Source organism: Drosophila sechellia, chromosome 2L (assembly GCF_004382195.2).
Source record: "Drosophila sechellia strain sech25 chromosome 2L, ASM438219v1, whole genome shotgun sequence".
In the NCBI taxonomy this organism is placed as follows: domain Eukaryota; kingdom Metazoa; phylum Arthropoda; class Insecta; order Diptera; family Drosophilidae; genus Drosophila; species Drosophila sechellia.
In genome coordinates this window covers 10,213,664-10,231,515 of record NC_045949.1, presented here as the reverse complement: position 1 = coordinate 10,231,515, position 17,852 = coordinate 10,213,664, and the positions used below count along the sequence as shown (strand labels likewise).

General features: G+C 43.3%; 10 protein-coding genes across 11 annotated transcripts; 3 read left to right on the top strand and 7 right to left on the bottom strand.

Moving 5' to 3' along the window:
- Window positions 1-513: 513 nt before the first annotated feature.
- Window positions 514-1,794, bottom strand: LOC6612006. Its single transcript, XM_032722087.1, has 5 exons — window positions 1,589-1,794; window positions 1,320-1,537; window positions 1,096-1,263; window positions 703-1,032; window positions 514-647 (listed from the first exon to the last, which is right to left on the bottom strand). Exons 1-5 carry the CDS (start codon window positions 1,683-1,685, stop codon window positions 582-584), a joined length of 879 nt encoding a protein of 292 aa, XP_032577978.1. The 5' UTR covers window positions 1,686-1,794; the 3' UTR covers window positions 514-581.
- A 186-nt stretch (window positions 1,795-1,980) lies between these two features.
- On the bottom strand, window positions 1,981-3,632 carry LOC6612005 (E3 ubiquitin-protein ligase CHIP). The gene is made up of 6 exons (XM_002036486.2): window positions 3,234-3,632; window positions 2,958-3,156; window positions 2,755-2,896; window positions 2,516-2,621; window positions 2,400-2,456; window positions 1,981-2,330 (listed from the first exon to the last, which is right to left on the bottom strand). Exons 1-6 carry the CDS (start codon window positions 3,354-3,356, stop codon window positions 2,088-2,090), a joined length of 870 nt encoding a protein of 289 aa, XP_002036522.1. The 5' UTR covers window positions 3,357-3,632; the 3' UTR covers window positions 1,981-2,087.
- Window positions 3,633-4,029: 397 nt separating this feature from the next.
- On the bottom strand, window positions 4,030-5,187 carry LOC6612004 (CD2 antigen cytoplasmic tail-binding protein 2 homolog). Its single transcript, XM_002036485.2, has 3 exons — window positions 5,011-5,187; window positions 4,760-4,952; window positions 4,030-4,694 (listed from the first exon to the last, which is right to left on the bottom strand). The coding sequence occupies exons 1-3, from the start codon at window positions 5,112-5,114 to the stop codon at window positions 4,035-4,037; spliced, it is 957 nt and encodes a 318-aa protein (XP_002036521.1). The 5' UTR covers window positions 5,115-5,187; the 3' UTR covers window positions 4,030-4,034.
- A 382-nt stretch (window positions 5,188-5,569) lies between these two features.
- LOC6612003 (TBC1 domain family member 16) lies at window positions 5,570-8,618 on the top strand. The gene is made up of 2 exons (XM_002036484.2): window positions 5,570-7,363; window positions 7,421-8,618. Exons 1-2 carry the CDS (start codon window positions 5,879-5,881, stop codon window positions 8,042-8,044), a joined length of 2,109 nt encoding a protein of 702 aa, XP_002036520.1. The 5' UTR covers window positions 5,570-5,878; the 3' UTR covers window positions 8,045-8,618.
- LOC6612002 (transcription initiation factor IIB) lies at window positions 8,192-9,869 on the bottom strand. The gene is made up of 4 exons (XM_002036483.2): window positions 9,770-9,869; window positions 9,301-9,712; window positions 9,012-9,246; window positions 8,192-8,948 (listed from the first exon to the last, which is right to left on the bottom strand). Exons 1-4 carry the CDS (start codon window positions 9,784-9,786, stop codon window positions 8,665-8,667), a joined length of 948 nt encoding a protein of 315 aa, XP_002036519.1. The 5' UTR covers window positions 9,787-9,869; the 3' UTR covers window positions 8,192-8,664.
- A 406-nt stretch (window positions 9,870-10,275) lies between these two features.
- LOC6612001 (cilia- and flagella-associated protein 20) lies at window positions 10,276-11,275 on the top strand. The gene is made up of 2 exons (XM_002036482.2): window positions 10,276-10,750; window positions 10,807-11,275. The coding sequence occupies exons 1-2, from the start codon at window positions 10,475-10,477 to the stop codon at window positions 11,128-11,130; spliced, it is 600 nt and encodes a 199-aa protein (XP_002036518.1). The 5' UTR covers window positions 10,276-10,474; the 3' UTR covers window positions 11,131-11,275.
- LOC6612000 (methionine aminopeptidase 1D, chloroplastic/mitochondrial) lies at window positions 11,217-12,377 on the bottom strand. Its single transcript, XM_002036481.2, has 3 exons — window positions 12,259-12,377; window positions 11,530-12,203; window positions 11,217-11,474 (listed from the first exon to the last, which is right to left on the bottom strand). The coding sequence occupies exons 1-3, from the start codon at window positions 12,339-12,341 to the stop codon at window positions 11,278-11,280; spliced, it is 954 nt and encodes a 317-aa protein (XP_002036517.1). The 5' UTR covers window positions 12,342-12,377; the 3' UTR covers window positions 11,217-11,277.
- A 684-nt stretch (window positions 12,378-13,061) lies between these two features.
- Window positions 13,062-14,254, bottom strand: LOC6621777 (ER lumen protein-retaining receptor). Of its 2 annotated transcripts, none has more exons than XM_032719786.1 (2): window positions 14,138-14,254; window positions 13,062-14,070 (listed from the first exon to the last, which is right to left on the bottom strand). In XM_032719786.1, the coding sequence occupies exon 2, from the start codon at window positions 13,973-13,975 to the stop codon at window positions 13,337-13,339; it is 639 nt and encodes a 212-aa protein (XP_032575677.1). In that variant the 5' UTR covers window positions 13,976-14,070; window positions 14,138-14,254; the 3' UTR covers window positions 13,062-13,336. The 2 variants fall into 2 exon arrangements, with proteins under 2 accessions (XP_032575677.1, XP_032575672.1); XM_032719781.1 differs by having other exon boundaries at window positions 14,143-14,254.
- Window positions 14,255-14,551: 297 nt separating this feature from the next.
- Window positions 14,552-15,681, top strand: LOC6611998 (small nuclear ribonucleoprotein-associated protein B). Its single transcript, XM_002036479.2, has 2 exons — window positions 14,552-14,659; window positions 15,038-15,681. Exons 1-2 carry the CDS (start codon window positions 14,657-14,659, stop codon window positions 15,632-15,634), a joined length of 600 nt encoding a protein of 199 aa, XP_002036515.1. The 5' UTR covers window positions 14,552-14,656; the 3' UTR covers window positions 15,635-15,681.
- Window positions 15,678-17,636, bottom strand: LOC6611997 (WD repeat and FYVE domain-containing protein 2). The gene is made up of 6 exons (XM_002036478.2): window positions 17,476-17,636; window positions 17,058-17,405; window positions 16,680-16,792; window positions 16,493-16,619; window positions 16,233-16,429; window positions 15,678-16,171 (listed from the first exon to the last, which is right to left on the bottom strand). Exons 1-6 carry the CDS (start codon window positions 17,634-17,636, stop codon window positions 15,891-15,893), a joined length of 1,227 nt encoding a protein of 408 aa, XP_002036514.1. The 3' UTR covers window positions 15,678-15,890.
- Between the last annotated feature and the right edge of the window lie 216 nt (window positions 17,637-17,852).

Below are 17,852 nucleotides of genomic sequence, written 5' to 3'. Positions count from 1 at the left end.
GTGCAACCGAAAGTGCACTTATCTCGAGCACAGGAGTGATTTTTTAATTAATGGAGCAGTTCATTCATTATTCCACTGTGCAAAGTAATTAAATTGTATAGTTCTTGGTATGCCACCCATTGAGCTCAGGTAAAAAGGATTTAGAACATAATCCGAAACTGGTCAAAGTTATAAGTAAACAACTTAACTAATATTTAGTTCCGAAATATATAGCATACAAGCGAGTTAACTATTTCATGTCGCTATAACTTCATAAGTGCCCCTTCTACATATTTCACAATTTGTAGGCGGTCATAAAAATTGACATAATGGCAGGGGCGGATTCGTAGTAAAATATTGGGGGAACTGTTTGAACTATGAAGTAACTGCTTGAGTAAAAAAATTCATTTAATGATTTTGTGTTGATATTACGTTAATTACTTAATGTTTGGGGAGAAGAACACTTTCAATTACCCGATTATTTATAACATTCGAGTGTGTGTTGGTAGAATAATATTGAATGCGGTACATGAGTAACTTTAAACGTTCTGTGTGTTTTATTAATAACAATATAAACTTTTAATATGAACCAACTGATATATTTATTTGTCACTAACCGGAAGTCTTTTTAGCATTGGCTCATGTAGGTTGTAGTGCTTTACCATTTTCTGTAATATAATTCTTATCAATTATAATGCTTTAAACATCAATTGCAATACGAACCTCACAAAAGGAAACATCGATGGAACAAATAGCCTGGGCCGGTGCGTTTCCTTCGACTGATTTTGAATTCACAACGCGAACCAAAGGCAAACCATCCTCGCCATTTTCGATGGAAATATAGTTCTCCTTGACAAGAAACGAAAGTTGCAAGGCGTTCTGAACGGTGTCCATAAAATTGTTTGGATTGCAAATCAGTTTAAAGTACGGAATTGGCTCTTGATTGCCCTCTCGATATATTTGTCTTATTTGCTTCAGCATGTAAGTAACGGACGCTGCTCCTTCGTCCTTGCGTTCCAATTGGTCACTCTTTTCTGGACGCTTCTCATCTACCTACAATATCCATAATAATATGAACAAATATTACTGTGAGAAATTGTTTAACAAATGACTTACTTGAGATTTCGTTTTGCGGGGAGCACGTTGCTTTTGAACCACCACCTTCGGAGTAACATCTATGAAGGGCAGCATGCTATCATTGGTGAAGAGCGGTCTTCCGAACTGAATAGCCAATGAACAAAGAGCATCCCAATCCTCTTCGTTCTCTTTGAAAACCAAATCGTTCTATGGAAGTATCAAAAATTACGGTTAGGCATAAGGAAACTATGCAGTGAACCTACGATTGCCATGGCCACCATTCGGTCCGTGAAGTTGGTGTTATGTTGGATAGCTTTTCCCACAACTTCGTAATTGCGACGCAGTAGCTCCGTGTCCAGGACAAGTTCCGTGGAGTGTGTACGGCGGTCTTCATGTCCCTTGTTGATATCGTTGGCTGTTTGAATGATTTCCTCTATAGCCGCGATAGACTGGCCGAAGGTGTTGTTTTCAATTTGTTGCTCTGTAATTCAATTAGTTATTTCAGATATTAGTGATTTATGATTTTACTTACCTATCTCAATATTCTTTTCGATCAGATTTTGCAGACACAGTATGCGAGCATTCTGGGCCGACCCCTCCATTTGCGATTGACTTTGATCCGCATCCATAGTATTGTTAAATAAATACTAAACAAATAAAACCAAAGTAAAGCCAATTGTGAATTCACATCAAAAAGTTCCTTTGAAAATGATTTCGGCAAATCTGTAAACAACTGTATATCGATAATTAGCTTTGTCAAGATATCACCAATTTTTGGACTAATTGGATATTGTTTTCACACTACCGCTAACTAACTATCGATATAGTTAAAGTTAACATTATCGTGCAAAAGCTTTTTTATTTATATTTTGAAAATTCTGTTTAATTTAATAATAATTACACATTATCCAATTACAATATAAATCTCAATTGCAGATCCACATTTATTATCACTAATCTGGTTTTTAGACAACGGGAACTGGGTTCTAACATCTAATCAATTACAATGACAATGCCAACTAATAAATAACTCAATAATCTAAAGACCATTCGTTCTCGGCAATAAAAGAGTCAACCACTTCCTTCATTGAAAAATTTGGTATTAGTTGATCCTGAGTGAGCTTAACGCGTGTCACAGGATCGAAATGTCCAACCCGCTGTAAGTGCTCTTCTATATCTTTTCGTTCATACGTAATTCCAGATGGAGTTATCACAGGGTCAGTTAATATTTCAAAACTTATTTTGCCACATAGAAAATCGGGAACGTCACGTTTCTGTAATAAGTAAATAACAATATTAAAAAAATCTGCTCAATATTGGTTAATTTTAATTAAGCTTTTTACCTTTCGACGTTCGTCAACCTTAGAAAATATATTGTTAAGTTCCTTAATATGATCATCCTAAAAAGTACAATTAGCTTGTAAACTCAGCTCAATAAACTGGTTAAAGTCCGACTTACGCATTCTTGCTCAATTTCCTGTTGCTTGTCTTTCAGCTGTTCATCGTGTACACTTCCATTCAGCTTTAAATTGGCCAAACGGCTTTCCATGTCCCCTTTTATTAAACTAAAACAGAAAAATTTAGTTTTTGTAAAATTAGTTAACCGTAATGACATTTTTTGAATTTTTCCAAAAAATGCCTTTACCTCGTTAGATGACTAAATTTACTTTGCAAATGCATCTAGAGAGTTCATCTTACCCATTTAAATAGCTTTGCAGCTCGATTTCCTGATGTATTCGCTTCTCCTCCATAACATTCCAGCGCTTTTTGCGAGCTAGTCGCAACTGCAGTGTAATATCATCCCCAAAGTTCTGCTTCTGCTCCTTGGACAGATCATAAGCTATAAGTTTAATATATGATTAGTTAGGGTAGAGAACATCTAAGGCCAGGTATTATCTAACCCCGCTGAAGGTGCTTTATAGCCTCGTCAAAGTTGTCGATTTCCATGAGTCCTTGGCCCAGGAAGAAGTGTCCCTTCAACAGATTCCCATCGATGTCGAGGGCGCGTCGGCAATCCTGGCAGCACAGTTCCCATCTTTTCAGTTTCAGATTGCAAAGGGCTCGGTTTGTGAAGTATGTGGCGTTTGTGGGGTTCTTTATCTACACATTATATGGAGCATATGCATATGTAAACAACAAAATACACATTACAATAACAAAATATGTGAGACACCTACGATGGCCTTTGAGTAGCAATTTATTGCGTCGTCATATTTTCGGGCTGCAAACAGGCAGTTTCCCTGCTCCTTTAATTGCTGATCTGATAAATTGGTCGTGGAATAGATGTGCTTGGTCGTCATCCTGACGAATCTTCTGCGCCTGGTCCCAAATTTGATTTTCCACCGATGAAAAGTGAGTGTGTGTCTAACAACACCAAAGCACAAGTAAATTTGTTTCCTCTGCAAGGATTGGGCAACTGCTGCACGAACTCAACAGCTAACAAAGTTTTAAGTGGGAAACGGTGGTGACTTCTGTACGCTCATAACACCAAATAGATCTCGGGCTATTCGCCTGTATTTAATTAAACATAAAACAATTTTCAGCTACGTTAATCGATGTGTTTCCAGAGTTGTCAAAGCTTACAAGCTTAAATCAAAGCTGCACAATTATCGATTGCACTATCACCGCCCAAACGATACTTTTGGCACACTATCGCTTGCACATACAAAATAAGAATTGAGCGCCATTTTCGAGTTTCTCGACTGTCAGATACCTCTTACTGAACTAGTGGGTCTGATAGAAGAATCTTTTGCTATTCCTCCCTAACGCGAGTAACTCGGATACATAATTTAGTATATCTGACCAAATTTAAGAGCCGACAGAATCAATCAATATGAATATGAATTTTATTTTAAGTCCAAACCAAGTGTAAACAAATTGAAACCTCTTGTAAAGTATAAAGTACACAATTACAGAACAAAGTCTATATGCAGAAAACGAGTGAAAACCCAAAGAATTTAACATTTGTTACCTAAGGCCTACAAGTACAAATCGAAATCTATGCGGTTGCTGGTATAGAAATTTGTGTTTTCACCGCACTTTCGCACATAGACTCCGTTTTTGAAGTAGTTCTCCTGGGACCATTTCAACATTTTCTCCGTGGAAAAGGGTCCCTGAATTTCAGTCTCATCCTGCGACCATTTAAACTCCCAGGTCACCTCCGAGGTAGTCGTCGTTGGTTTGGAGCTATCAGTCGATGCCTTGGAGCGCTCCAATTCTTTCGTTTCGAAATCATCTGCATACATATCAATATCATCGGCTACTTTAGGTTTGCTCGTTCCTGGCAAATCGGCTATCTTGGCCTTGATGCTTTCGTATGTATCCTGATATATATCCATATTGCCCGTCTTCGAGAGAATCTCGTTGGCCAGCTCGGTGAGCTGAGAGATTTCCTGTGTCTTTGGGTCAACGATGCCGGCCTTTTTCTGCTTAATCTTCTGAAGGGTTGTTAAGACGGGGCGCTGCTTTCCCAGACGCTGCAGGGTCGTCTTGACGCTCTCTCCCGGCTTCATAAACTCGAGCATTTTCATGAGGTTCATGGACAAGTTAAAGGCCTTGCCCGCGGGTTCGTTCTTATCCTCATCGGAGGAGTTCCCGTCATCTTTAGCCGGGTCGAAGGCGTTCTTCTGTGTGCCAATCTGTTAGACAAATATTGCTTAAAAATTAAATGTTTGTGTGCAATAAGCAGTGATGGTATCCTTACCTTAACCCAGTCTATATTGTCCAACCAATTGTCCTTTGCTTCCGTCTCCTTGTTCCAATGGTAGTGACCATCTTTGTCAAAGTGTCCCTCCTCCAGCTCTTCCTTCATATTGAATGGTGTTACCTTCACATCATCTTCCACTTTTGCCACGCCTTCCTCGCCGCCCTCAATGTCACTATCATTGAGATATTCCCTGCAAACAAGAAGTGCCGAAATCAAAACAATCATTTTTTACAGGTTTTAAGCATTACCTTTCGTAGTCATCAGAATCCTCTTCATCGGAGTCAAGTGTGTGTTTCTTGAAGGATTCCTCTTTCACTTTCTGGGATGCCTGGTGTTTTCTTTTGCTCGCCATTTTACCAAGAACTCAAAACAAAACTAAAAGCAATATAAATATTTTCAGGCGACTATTGATTCTATTTACGTTAGTGAAGGTAAATCTATTAAAAATCTGATATCGATAACTGGAACATATGCTGTTCCAATTCCAATGTTCCTGTAGTTTCTTAAATTTATTTGAATTTATTTAATTAATGTATATATATTATGACTTGTATTCCATTTGATATAAAGTTTGATTATGTAGATAAACTTATAGAAATAGACTTAGAATTTATTGATTTTCAAACTGAATAAGAAGATATTTATATACAAATACTCGTATTCAATATATTATCTTTGATATTAAAAATCTACCTTTTTATTGCAGTTTGAATTAATAAATACATAACATTCTTAAAGTATTTTTTAAATATCGAAACCAGTTTTAAAACCATCGACTCTTAACTGCGTCTGCGCTGAGTTTTCGCGTAAATTCTTTTCCTCCAATGTCATCCTGCTTGTGAGAGGTCCCTAGAATCAAAAGTTAATAGTTTTTTTTTCACCAATCCGCTGTGTTACAATTAATTATCGGATCAAAGGTTTAGCCAACAAATTCCTAAAACTATGGTAACCAGCGACCGCCATAATCAAACCAAGATCCGCCAAACCAGAAGCTAACCAGACAGTTCCAAAAGTTCCCCATCCGCCCACTAGTAAATCCGTAAGGATTACTCCGTGAAGGAAACCTATAATTAACCATATAGTAGTTACCCGCTCAAAGATATCAAATTCGAGACCATGCCCATAGGAAGCATTATCAAGAAGGCTTCTAGCTTCATACTGGGCGACGAGAGATTGGACAGAAAAATCGATATTGCTTACGAAGACAACGAAATCCTCTTCTGCAAGAATAACGTCTGCATCCATCCGCCCACAATCGCCCGCGATGAGTCGGATATACTGCACAATCCGGGCTATCTGACCTGCACGACAAAGACCTTTGTGGATCAGTATAATAGCGCCAAGAGGCCAACGCTCCTGCTCACCTGGATACCGAACTCGTCGCTATGCAAGTATACCAATCTGAATGCCGACGATTGCCGGGGTCAGTGCAATCCGAGGAGCAAGTCGCCGGACTCTAGAAATGGCTACTGCCACGTGACCATTCCTCAGACGATCCAGGAGCGGGACATCCGGGAGGAGGACGAGAGCGCGGCGGATATGCAGGAGCTGAAGAACGAACTGCAACCGCTGCTGGGCGGCCAAGCTGCATCCATAGACGACCTGACCGCTCTGCTGAAGAATAACCCCATCACGTCGGTGAACATAACGATTTCCAATCCGCAGATCGAGAACAGCAATATATCGCAGTCCTTTAACTGCATCACCATCCGGCCGGATGTTAACAATTGCTCCGATTGCACGTATGGTTCTTTAGTAGGCGATGGCCCGGCAGCCGATAACCCAAAGTGGACGACCCCCGAACTGCTTGCCTTTAAGCACAACCTGGAGTTTCCCGATAGCGGCAATTCGACTCCGGCCGATCGTCAGAAATCCGCGATGAAGTGCCGCCACTTCTCCGTTGACCTAAGTCAAATGCGATCTCTGCGCCTTTTCTTCAACGACGACAACTGTACTTCGGGTCAGCTGGTGATAGCGTCGCGGGAGTCGCAGTACAAGATCCTACATTTCCACTACGGTGGCTTGGATCACCTGGCCCAGGTGCTGCACCAGTGGCACTGCTTTCTGCACAACATCACATCGGAAACGGGCCAGGATAAATTCGATTTGCCATACAGGCACTTCATGGTCTGTCGGCCGGAGGTCAAGAAATCGGAAATGCATCCGGACGAGGGCGATGTCAAGAAGATAACCACGAACTTCTTTTACGGCACGCTGCTCAATGAGAAGGGACAGATCGAGGACGACTTGCTGCTCCGGAAGTGTGTCTTCTTTGGTGGCTTGGAGAAGAGTCTGCGGAAGACGGTGTGGCCATTCCTCCTAAAGTGCTACTCATTCTCCTCGACATTCGAGGATCGCGCAGTGCTCATGGACATCAAGCGGCAGGAGTACGAGGAAATTACGCGAAAGCGCCTGTACTCCATGTCGCCAGAACAGCAAATTCACTTCTGGAAGACCGTGCAGATTGTGGTGGAGAAGGATGTGGTTCGCACGGATCGCACCAATCCCTTCTTCTGCGGCGACGATAATCCCAACACCGAGGTCATGAAAAACATTCTGCTTAACTTTGCCGTATACAACACCGGAATGTCCTATTCCCAGGTGGGTCCTAGATCTATTCTTCAAATTACCCTAAATACATTTTTGGATAACCTACAGGGTATGAGTGATCTCCTTGCGCCTGTCTTGTGCGAAGTTCAAAACGAGTCCGAGACCTTCTGGTGCTTTGTGGGCCTGATGCAGCGGGCCTTCTTCGTCTGCACTCCCACCGACCGGGATGTGGACCACAATCTGAGCTACCTGCGCGAACTGATCCGGATAATGCTGCCGCATTTCTACAAGCATCTGGAGCAGCACAACGACTCCATGGAGCTGCTCTTTTGCCATCGTTGGCTGCTGTTGTGCTTTAAGCGCGAATTCACCGAAGCGGTGGTCATACGGATGTGGGAGGCGTGCTGGTCGAACTACTTGACGGACTACTTTCACCTGTTCCTCTGCCTGGCCATCATCGCTGTCTATGCGGACGATGTGGTGGCCCAGAATCTGCGCCCCGACGAGATGCTGCTGCACTTCAGTTCGCTGGCCATGTACATGGACGGTCAACTGATCTTGCGGAAGGCGCGCGGCCTGCTCCACCAGTACCGCCAGCTGCCGAAGATCCCGTGCACCCTGAGTGGCCTGTGCAAGCGTTGCGGTCCCGGGATGTGGGACTCCGAGCATCGGCCGGCGCTGGAGTGCGTGGGCCACAGTGATGACGAAAAGTGCTCGCTTTCTATTGACTAGTTATCTAATATATACACTGTTTAAACTCAGCAATAACTATTGTTGGCGACTGATATAATTCGTCATTAACTATTAGCACATGTATTATGCTTTGGAATTATTAGTTTGCTGCCCTGCTTGGCTTTCTAAATGAATTTAGCCATTTACTACATTTAAACGCCCCGCTTTATTTGCAATTGATAATGTTGAAAGTTACAGATTGGTCTTATTTGCGAATATTTTATCCATTTATATTATTACTAATTACTTAAAGCTTATGTATAAACAGAGTACGTGGTTTGTTTAACTTATTTTCGCAAAGAACTGTCAAACGTAGTATGTAATTATTGTTTCTGGTTATTATTAAATTTTATTAAATAATCGGCTATACCCAAGATACACCAAAAATGTAAAGATAAATCAAGCAAGCAAAGTATTACGAATCATTGGAATAAAGTTCAAAAACTGTTTGGGTTTAACTTAGCTAATTAATTTAACAATATATAGATTTAATTATGTTCTGATTGGTCCAACAGTTCTATTTGAATATTAGTTATGCTAACTTTATTTAATAAAATCGTACTTTGTGATTAAATTAGGACGTTAGCGTTAGTATTGAGCATCGGATCTACGAAAAAGAATTACATCTGTGGTAACTGATCAATGGGAGTGGTAAACTCAAAGTGCTCGGGGAAGAGCTTAGCTGCGTGCGGATACATAAGTTTGTAGGACTGACGGATGGTGACATCGGCCACACCGGCTATATCACCGATCTCCTTCTGGCTTCTCTTATGCTCGGATGCTTGTGAGGCCATATAGATCGCGGCTGCGGCCACAGAAATTGGCGAACGTCCCGGTACAATATCCATCTCGACGGCTTTCTTTGCAATGTGCGTGGCAGCGCGTTGAACCATATTCGGCAGGTCTAATAAGAAGTATAGGTATTAATCCTGCTACCTTCAAGCACAGAAAGTCTATAGACACTTACCCAAGTTGGCGCAGAAGCGGCACATGAAGTCCGCAGTGGTTATGAGATCCACACTGGTCTCGAGAGCCTTCAATGTTAGCTTAAAGCAACGTCCAATCTCTTTTTTGCTGATCTTGCTGACAGCACATATTTCCTTGAATGTGCGAGGAACTCCTTCTTGGCGACAAGCTATATACAGACAAGCGGATGCCTTGGCATCATTGGAACGACCCTTGAGGTTCTTTCCATCATGAACCTACAAGAAAACGGCATGAGGTCTCAACCAAATCAACCAGAACTCGATTGTCACCTGTTTGAACAAATTGTTGGCCCGATCGACAATAGTTTTGGGCAAGTTAATGCGATCGGCCATCGAGGATATCTCCTTAAAGGCTGATATGAGGGAGCGATCCGAGCTGCTCATGGTGCGTCTGTTTTGGTACTTGGGTGCTCCAAAGGCGTCAAAGGATGCGGATCCTGTGCCCGGACCAATTATGGTGGACAAGTCGCCGCCACTGAGCAGCGGATTCTCCGGCCCACCGACACGACTGGGATCCACGCCGCTCTTCTCGTTGCTGAAGGTACGCCACTCGGAGCCCACATCAATTACGCGGTCCCCAACCACCAGACCACACTCCGAGCAAATCATGTCGCCAGCCCTGTAGTCCTCGATGAGCGGAGATTCGGGGTGTGCGTAGCAGCACACCTTGTTGTTGTCCAGTCTGCAAGCAGTAAGCCATTATTGGTGTCCACAAATTGATAGGAAACACGACTTTTACCTGGATGTCGATGCCATTTGTACTCTGTAAGCTATATATTTTTTTAATACTCACATCAACTGGTGATGTGACTTTGCCCGATAACTCGATAGCTGCTTAGGTGTTCGCTTTATAGAAATCGGAATATGGAAAAGTCAACTTTCTCAATTACTTTTCTATATTTTAAGTTTCCTTGCTGTTAATAACAACACTTAACCACCTTTAGCAATTTAGCAATCTGTGCATCTTTCACAATTATGTTCTATATATTAAGTTTAATAATAAACACTTAACCACCATTTTAACTTCATAAAAAGCTTTTAGTTCATTAAATTAAATTTTTTACCAATAATAGGCTTCTTTTGTCTAGCTAATTCCAAAGTAACGCATGTTTTGATATAAACTTTAAGCTGTTTCTTTTCCACCGTTCCATAAGCGAGGCAGGCCTTCAACTTCGCAATTTTGCACACCGCATAAACGTGCAAGCATGGTCGAACATCTGGAAGGGTGGCAACCCTGCTCGTTTATTGTTATGGCAACAACAGGATGCCGTGCTAAACAAATTCGTTGACATGAGAAAATAATCTAGTTCCGCATTGATGTTCGTAGTTTGTACGAGTTTCGGCTGTGCGAAAAATTTACGGCCACCCTTAGCTGGCCCTATATAAATTTCAAAGAGACTATACTATCCGTGGGGCGAACGGGTCACTGCACAGCAGTCGCGAAATGTTCAAAAACACTTTCCAATCGGGATTCCTATCAATTCTGTACAGTATTGGCTCGAAGCCGCTGCAGCTGTGGGATAAGAAGGTGCGCAATGGACACATCAAGCGGATCACCGACAACGACATACAGAGCCTCGTGTTGGAAATAGTCGGCACCAATGTCAGCACCACGTTCATAACATGTCCGGCAGATCCGAAGAAGACGCTGGGCATCAAGCTGCCCTTTCTGGTGATGATCATCAAGAACATGAAGAAGTACTTCACGTTCGAGGTTCAGGTAAGCTTCGTCATCTTGCAGATGCCAGTAACTCCATGATTTCCGCCCCTAATCAGGTTCTCGATGACAAGAACGTGCGGCGAAGGTTTAGGGCCAGTAACTACCAGTCGACAACTCGTGTCAAGCCTTTCATTTGCACCATGCCCATGCGATTGGACGAGGGATGGAACCAGATCCAGTTCAACCTGTCCGACTTCACGCGTCGCGCATACGGCACCAATTATGTGGAGACACTCCGTGTACAGATTCATGCAAATTGCCGCATCAGACGCGTCTACTTCTCCGATCGTCTCTACTCGGAGGACGAGCTGCCGCCGGAGTTTAAGCTCTTCCTTCCCATTCAGAAGCCGGTGCAGAAGTCCAATGCCATTTGTAGTTAAATTCTGTATACATCGTCAATCAATTAGAGCACCTAACCAGACGGAGTCGACGCTTAAAACGGCACAAAATGCACAAGACTGTCATCCTGCACTCATTCAACACTTTATGGGAATCACGAATAAAAATTGCATCATGTACATAAAATTCTATTGATCTCTTGTAAGTATCTCCGTTCCCGTCTCGGTTATCAGAATGGTGTGCTCGAACTGGGCGCTGCGTGCGCCATCCAAACTAATCGCCGTCCAGCCATCTTGCAGCACTGCTATTTCTGCTCCGCCCAGGGACAGAATGGGTTCAATGGTGAAGGTCATGCCCGGCTGCATCTTTCCAGGAATCTCGTTATCTACGATGGGCAGCATGATTAGCAAAGGACGAGTCTCTTAAGCGGTCTTACTTACAATAGTGTAGTATCTCCGGCGGGCCGTGGAAATAGCTACCGATTCCATGTCCAATGAAAGCAGCAATCGATGCCAAGTCATGTTCGTCGCAATATCTGTCTATGAACTTTCCAATCTCATTGAATTCCACACCGGGGCCGCACAGCGAAATGCACTGATCCAAACAGGATTTAGTGGCCTCCACGAGAAAGCCACCCCGTTCGTCCACGTCGCCCACGCGAAACGTTTTCGAGCAGTCGCCATGGTAGCCGTTCAAAAAGACTGTGACATCAATATTTATAATATCCCCGTCGGCCAACTGCCGGTCATCCGGAATTCCGTGACAGGCGATATTGTTGATCGACGTGCAAATGGACTTTGGGAAGCCGGCGTATCTCAGCGGCGACGGATACGCTTTGGACTCGAGAATTCTTTCATGCGCAAAGGCATCAATCTGATCGGTGGTTATGCCAACTGTTGCTAGTTTACCGCATTCGCGCAGTATCCTGGCCGCCAGTCTGCCGCTCAGACGCATGGCATCAATCTGATCCTGGGTTTTGATTTCCGGCGATCCCAGCGTGTTGCCCGGTGGCATATTCTTGAAGTAGTACGCCGGTTTCTCGATCTCCTCGGGCACAAAACGTTCCGGGGAAACCTGGCCGGTGGACACGATTTGTTCATATTTGCCAGTATCTCTGCAAGTACACCCAATATAATAGAGTACTGAAACAGATAGGGCTCAGAGCATACCCCTTAACTTTGCCGAACTGAAACAAGTTTCTGGTAGTCGTTTTCTGGCTCATTAAACGATTTAAAAGCGCAATTCTGCCCATTTTGTTTTGATTATGACATTTTTGCAGTGTGGCAGTGCTGTAAATATTTTTATAGATAACAGCAAAGTGTTAGGGGTATTCCCCTTTTTTTGATAACGGCACTGTGCTTCAAGTTTTTGAAAACTAAAAATTTTATAAATATGTAAAATATATTTATACATCCTGACTTCCTGTTTGCATCGCAATCTAGTAAATAAAAGAATATCGAGTTATTTATTTTACTTTGTTTATAATATAATATCTGCAAAAGTGTTTAAAATATTATTTATGCCACATTAGGTTCGTATTTGTTTCGTACATGATCTCCATATAAATTAAATTTTACATCTGCTGGCATGACTGCGAAGCGTGCTAGGTTAAAAGAGGGAGTTGCAGAAATGTTATACATCATTTCGGAATTCAATAGAAGTTGTGCCAAGCAGCACATGGAGTTCCTACGATCCTGTGGCCTGTTTTTCAGAATATGTGTATTATATGTTGACATCGCTCATCATTTACTTTACTATTAGCCACACGATAAGACTTAAAAGTTACTCGAATTTTTAGGATACAGGCGGCTTAAGAGCTATTTAATGCATAACTTTAAATTCTTAATTAAACAAAGAAATCTATGACCTCTTCTGTGATACTATTGCGAATCAGATAAGCCTCCGCGCAAAAGAGAAAACATTTGTTTCGATTTTGTTAATTAACGTTATCTCTTACTGGAGTAATGTTTTCTTTTTAATATTTTTGGATTCTAAAATTTGTGAGTGCAGTTCGGAAAACGGAGATTAATACATTTGTTACATTTTCAATGTACGATGTCGGTATTGCATAGTTTATAGTGTACTTTCGATTTTCGGTTTATTTCTCATTAAATAATTACAACTTAGGCGCTCCCCTCGATTCTGTATCTTTTGTATAATACGGGCCGTGGATCGCTCGCTTGTTTACTCTGATGATGTGTGCCGACAAAACACAAATGCCCCACATCTATGCACTTATCCATCCGCTTATGCCGGCAGCTGGAGCTTCTTGCCCTTAAGAACTTTGGTAATGTATAAGTAGAAGAAGTCGCAGTACAAAACGGTCTGGACAACTCCGGCGAAGATCGCGATGAGGTCGTAGTGCGACTCGACCATGTACCGGTAGACCCAGTTGAGCAAGTAGAGTGCACGGTACGATCCCAGAGCAAAGAGGTAGTGGCTGGTGATGGACTCGGCCTCGCCGGTTCTGCTCACGAGAAACAGCTGCGGCAGAATGGCCACCGATTCCAAATAGATCGAGAATGTCCACAGCACTTCCATCACGGTAAACTCATGGTTGATGACCAGCGAGAGCAGGGCGCACGGCACCAGCAGGAATTCGATGCGGAACGAGTCGTGATTGTGGTCATAGGTGGCCTTAAACTTCACGTACATCAAATACACGGTGGCACCGGACGTGGCCAGGAACAACACCTTCATCACCGAGTTGTACAGGCTCACGTAGGTGGTGAACAGATCCAGGTAGCGCGTCAGGTAGACCACGGCGAACAGGATCTGCGACTTGCCCGATATTCCGGCGCACGAGCGGGTCTTCCATATCTTCAGCAGCAGTATTATGATGGCAAACACATGCGACAGATCCCCAGCAAAGCGAAAGATATTCATCCTGATCTAATCCGCCGACTTGGCTACTTGGCTGCCCGGTTGGCTGTTTGATTGTTCTACTTCCTTTCGCTGCGGCTGCGTCACGGAACGCACGCCTATATGAAAATGGGAGTGTATACTATAGCAATAATGGCGGCATTCAGTGTTTCAACAGCTGCATACGTTACCAAAATTACTTTTCGCCTAATTTGCCAACGAGTAGAGAACTGAGGGCTTTGCCGCTTCTGAAAAAACTTGTCAGAATGTCGGCATAAACAATGACGTGGCTGGTGAATAAGAATAAGTTTGATAACATGGCCACTGCTTATCGATATCGATAAGAGCCGCCACATGATTTTTTTAATGAAAATTCGACCATCTCTAAAAAAAAATTTGGTAAAAAATCACACCGATTCAAATTTTTTTTCTCGCTTTAAATCATAAAATTTAAGGAGAGAAAAATTTAATTTTGCTTTTTTTTTTTGTTTCTGTTAGGGATGATCGAATTTTTATTTAAAAAATCATGTGGAATATCAATAACAAATTTATATTCGATATGCTCGATTGACAAACACCACAAAATGCTGACCGCCGCACACGCCATTCGATTAATACTTCATGCCTATCGAAAAAAGCCGTGGTGAGGTTCCGGCATCTGTATTTTATTTACCAGAGATATAATTAACGCAGAAAACAAATAAAATGGTAAGTGAAAACACTGTTTTAAGCATCTGACTGCAATGGTTAAGTTTTGTTTCGTTGTATTAATTAGCGAAAGATTCATAATTTCGCGGTTTCGATTTCGTATTTACATAGGCATATATACATACAAACATGCATGCGAATAAATAAAACAATTTGTTTTTGCTAATTAACTGTTTTATATTTGTTGAAAAGAATGATTTATGGTGAACTTCGTAATTACGCTGAGATTTACTAGTTCAAACTCCTTCGTTTTATTACACAATTTGTAATAAATACCGGCGTTTTTAAAAAGAGTCGAAATGGCTTGCAAAAAATGGCGCGACTTTTGTGCATGCTATTGTATTTCACAATTAAATCCTTTGAACTCCTTTGTTGCAGACGATCGGCAAGAACAACAAAATGATTCAGCACCTGAATTATCGGGTGCGAATCGTGCTGCAGGACTCGCGTACCTTCATCGGTACCTTCAAAGCGTTCGACAAACACATGAACTTGATCCTCGGCGACTGCGAGGAGTTCCGGAAGATTCGCTCGAAGAATTCCAAGGTGCCGGAGCGCGAGGAGAAGCGCGTGCTGGGCTTTGTACTGCTGCGCGGCGAGAACATAGTTTCCCTGACGGTGGAGGGACCCCCGCCGCCGGAGGAGGGCCTGCCCCGAGTTCCCATTCCGGGAGCAGCTCCTGGCCCGGGAATCGGTCGCGTAGCCGGACGCGGAGTGCCCATCAACTTGTCCGCCGTGCCAGCGGGTCTCCAGGGCCCCGTGAGAGGTGTGGGCGGACCCGCCCAACAGCACATGGCTCCGATGGGACGAGGAGTGCCACGAGCACCGATGATGGGTGCCCCGCCACCGGGCATGATTCCCGGCGGCATACCCTCGATGCCAGGAAACATGGGACGCGGTGCTCCGCCACCGATGCGCGGACCGCCGCCCAGCATGATCCGTGGAGCACCACCACCGGGCAGGGGTGGCTATTAAGTATAAAGTACAATCTAATAAAAACTCAGTTAGAAAACACCACTTAATCGATGGATTCGTGTATTTATGTGTTTAATGTAAGCATTCGTGCATACAATAATTATTGCTTTACATCAATTATATGAGAACCTAGCAGCAGGGGGACTGGATTTTGTCGTTGCCAGCCACATCGTTCGTTAATTGGGTGTTCCAGCTAAGACCGAAACGCCTCGTGAATGATTATACCTTTGGTACGTGCGTGTGCGTACAGGATGTTTTATGCCCAGATGTTGGAGAGATCCCAGATCTTGATGAGTCTGTCCTGGCCCACCGTCAACAGGCGCTTTCTGTCCTCGTCGAGGTCCATGTAGACGATCGAATGCTTGGCGTCATTGAATGAAGCCAGCGAGGGGCGCTCGACGGTCTGAAGTTGTTTGTAGCACGGATCACAGGTACGCACATCAAACTCGAAGCCCATTATGGGTATGTTAATGCGATTGGTGGAACAGTTGTCGCACACGGCCTTGCCGCAGTGGCGACAATGATGCTGTCGTATTCCTGCCATTCAGAAAGTACTTGTAAATCAAGGAGTAACTCGAGTGTAAGCAATTTATCTCACCTAGCTGCTTTTGATCCATCATTGAGCGGAAGTTCCAGAAGAAGGGCCTGGAGCAAAGCTGACAGTTGTTTGTATCCACCCAGCCAGGAACTTCTTTCCGCATTGCATTCATTTCCCAGAAAACCACTACTGAATCTTCGCCGCAGCTTATCAGTTGTTGCGTGTGATTCGCGTACGACAGGGCGGAAACTTTGTTGCTACATAATCAGAGGTGCCGATTACTATCTTATTTTATAAATATTATTGGAGATGGAAGATACCTATGTCCCTGCAGCTCGTAAATGGTGCCACGTTTGCCACCAACATCCCAAACTAGCACGGACTGATCGCAGGCTCCGCTAAACAAGAGCTGAGGGCCTTCCACCCATTTGAGGCAACGGATTTCCGCTAAAAATGAACCAATTCTTATATATTTAGCTTACTAAATATAATTTGTAGCTTGTTTACCTGAATGTCCATTGAAAGTGGTAATTAGTTGCACTCCCTGAACATCGCACCTTAGCATTGTTATCTGTCCAGCATGATCGCCCACAAAGGCATACTTGGCCAAAGCGTCGAACCTAAACGTAGATTATAAATAATTATATGTATATAATATATATATATATTATTATATATGCCAAAATGTTGTGTAGATAAAATGACTCAGTTGACGACACGTCATTAACAATGGAAGGTTCTCAAATTCGAAATAAATTCCATAGCCGTGAAGAATTGCAGTTTAATACCGTGCCAAAGTGGGCAGTTTAATCCAATTAAATGACCCGCTTATCCCATATCCAATGTCGCACCAACCCCCTTCCCCTATCCATTTATCATACTTACTGGAGAGCCGTGCATGGTGTCTCAAAGTTGTATCCGCCCACCCGTTTGCCGCTCTCCGTGCAATGATAGGCGAACTGCTTATCTTTGCCGGCGGAGAGTATCCACTTGTGGGTTTTCGAGAAGACCACGGCCGTGACCCGCGCTTGATGGGACAAGTAATCCCGCAGGAAGGACAGGCGATTGCAGTCTTCGGATAGGGCGTACTGGGTGACCGTTCCGTTCTCCTGGCCGACATACAGGTGCCGGGATTCCGGTACGTACTCGATGGCCGTGCAGCCGGAAGGCATATACTGGCAAATGCTCGGCCAATATTGGCCAGAATCGCGTTTTAGCCAAACGCGAACGGTTCTATTGGAAAAAACATGAAAATATAAGGCATACCATTTGTGTATATTATTAATGGTCTACAGCTACGCACTTGTCATCGGAAACGCTAATTACGCCGTTTTCGCCCGGAATTAGGATCGCTGCGTTCACATCGTCGGTGCTGCCCTCCAGCTTACTCAGCAATTCCGGCTTTTTGGAGGTGTTAAAGCGATCATTGTTGGTCCGCTGAGCTGGTTTTATCTCGGCAGCCATATTATTTAAGGTGGATCCAGCCCAATGATACGCCTACGCCCAATTTAACGCACTCGAAGATAATGCGGCTATAAACAATCCGTTTCTTGGACTGGGGGAGGTGAATGCAGATACGTGATTCACAATCAATTAACGAAACAGTGTTATTTTGTTTAACATTAAATATACTATACTAAACTTTGTTTTTGGAAAGCTCGTCTAGATAGCGACGCCACG

Bases quoted from the DNA above. Each gene is read 5' to 3' on its own strand.
- LOC6612006 (XM_032722087.1), bottom strand. From the start codon at position 1,685: ATGGATGCGGATCAAAGTCAATCGCAAATGGAGGGGTCGGCCCAGAAT. The intron at 1,538-1,588 runs GTAAGTAAAATC...ATTGAATTACAG, and splicing joins CGAAAAGAATATTGAGATAG to AGCAACAAATTGAAAACAAC. The intron at 1,264-1,319 runs GTAGGTTCACTG...ATACTTCCATAG, and splicing joins GAATGGTGGCCATGGCAATC to AACGATTTGGTTTTCAAAGA.
- LOC6612005 (XM_002036486.2), bottom strand. From the start codon at position 3,356: ATGACGACCAAGCACATCTATTCCACGACCAATTTATCAGATCAGCAA. The intron at 3,157-3,233 runs GTAGGTGTCTCA...TATAATGTGTAG, and splicing joins ATTGCTACTCAAAGGCCATC to ATAAAGAACCCCACAAACGC. The intron at 2,622-2,754 runs GTAAGATGAACT...TTTCTGTTTTAG, and splicing joins CTGCAAAGCTATTTAAATGG to TTTAATAAAAGGGGACATGG.
- LOC6612004 (XM_002036485.2), bottom strand. From the start codon at position 5,114: ATGGCGAGCAAAAGAAAACACCAGGCATCCCAGAAAGTGAAAGAGGAA. The intron at 4,953-5,010 runs GTAATGCTTAAA...TCTTGTTTGCAG, and splicing joins GATTCTGATGACTACGAAAG to GGAATATCTCAATGATAGTG. The intron at 4,695-4,759 runs GTAAGGATACCA...TTTGTCTAACAG, and splicing joins ACAATATAGACTGGGTTAAG to ATTGGCACACAGAAGAACGC.
- LOC6612003 (XM_002036484.2), top strand. From the start codon at position 5,879: ATGCCCATAGGAAGCATTATCAAGAAGGCTTCTAGCTTCATACTGGGC. The intron at 7,364-7,420 runs GTGGGTCCTAGA...GATAACCTACAG, and splicing joins CCGGAATGTCCTATTCCCAG to GGTATGAGTGATCTCCTTGC.
- LOC6612002 (XM_002036483.2), bottom strand. The intron at 9,247-9,300 runs GTGACAATCGAG...GTTTTCTTGTAG, and splicing joins CCAACAATTTGTTCAAACAG to GTTCATGATGGAAAGAACCT. The intron at 8,949-9,011 runs GTAAGTGTCTAT...ACTTCTTATTAG, and splicing joins CCGCTTCTGCGCCAACTTGG to ACCTGCCGAATATGGTTCAA.
- LOC6612001 (XM_002036482.2), top strand. From the start codon at position 10,475: ATGTTCAAAAACACTTTCCAATCGGGATTCCTATCAATTCTGTACAGT. The intron at 10,751-10,806 runs GTAAGCTTCGTC...GCCCCTAATCAG, and splicing joins ACTTCACGTTCGAGGTTCAG to GTTCTCGATGACAAGAACGT.
- LOC6612000 (XM_002036481.2), bottom strand. From the start codon at position 12,341: ATGGGCAGAATTGCGCTTTTAAATCGTTTAATGAGCCAGAAAACGACT. The intron at 12,204-12,258 runs GTATGCTCTGAG...GTGTACTTGCAG, and splicing joins CAGTTCGGCAAAGTTAAGGG to AGATACTGGCAAATATGAAC. The intron at 11,475-11,529 runs GTAAGTAAGACC...TGCCCATCGTAG, and splicing joins GCCGGAGATACTACACTATT to ATAACGAGATTCCTGGAAAG.
- LOC6621777 (XM_032719786.1), bottom strand. From the start codon at position 13,975: ATGAATATCTTTCGCTTTGCTGGGGATCTGTCGCATGTGTTTGCCATC.
- LOC6611997 (XM_002036478.2), bottom strand. From the start codon at position 17,636: ATGGCTGCCGAGATAAAACCAGCTCAGCGGACCAACAATGATCGCTTT. The intron at 16,793-17,057 runs GTAAGTATGATA...ATCTACGTTTAG, and splicing joins ACACCATGCACGGCTCTCCA to GTTCGACGCTTTGGCCAAGT. The intron at 16,430-16,492 runs GTATCTTCCATC...CTGATTATGTAG, and splicing joins TACGAGCTGCAGGGACATAG to CAACAAAGTTTCCGCCCTGT.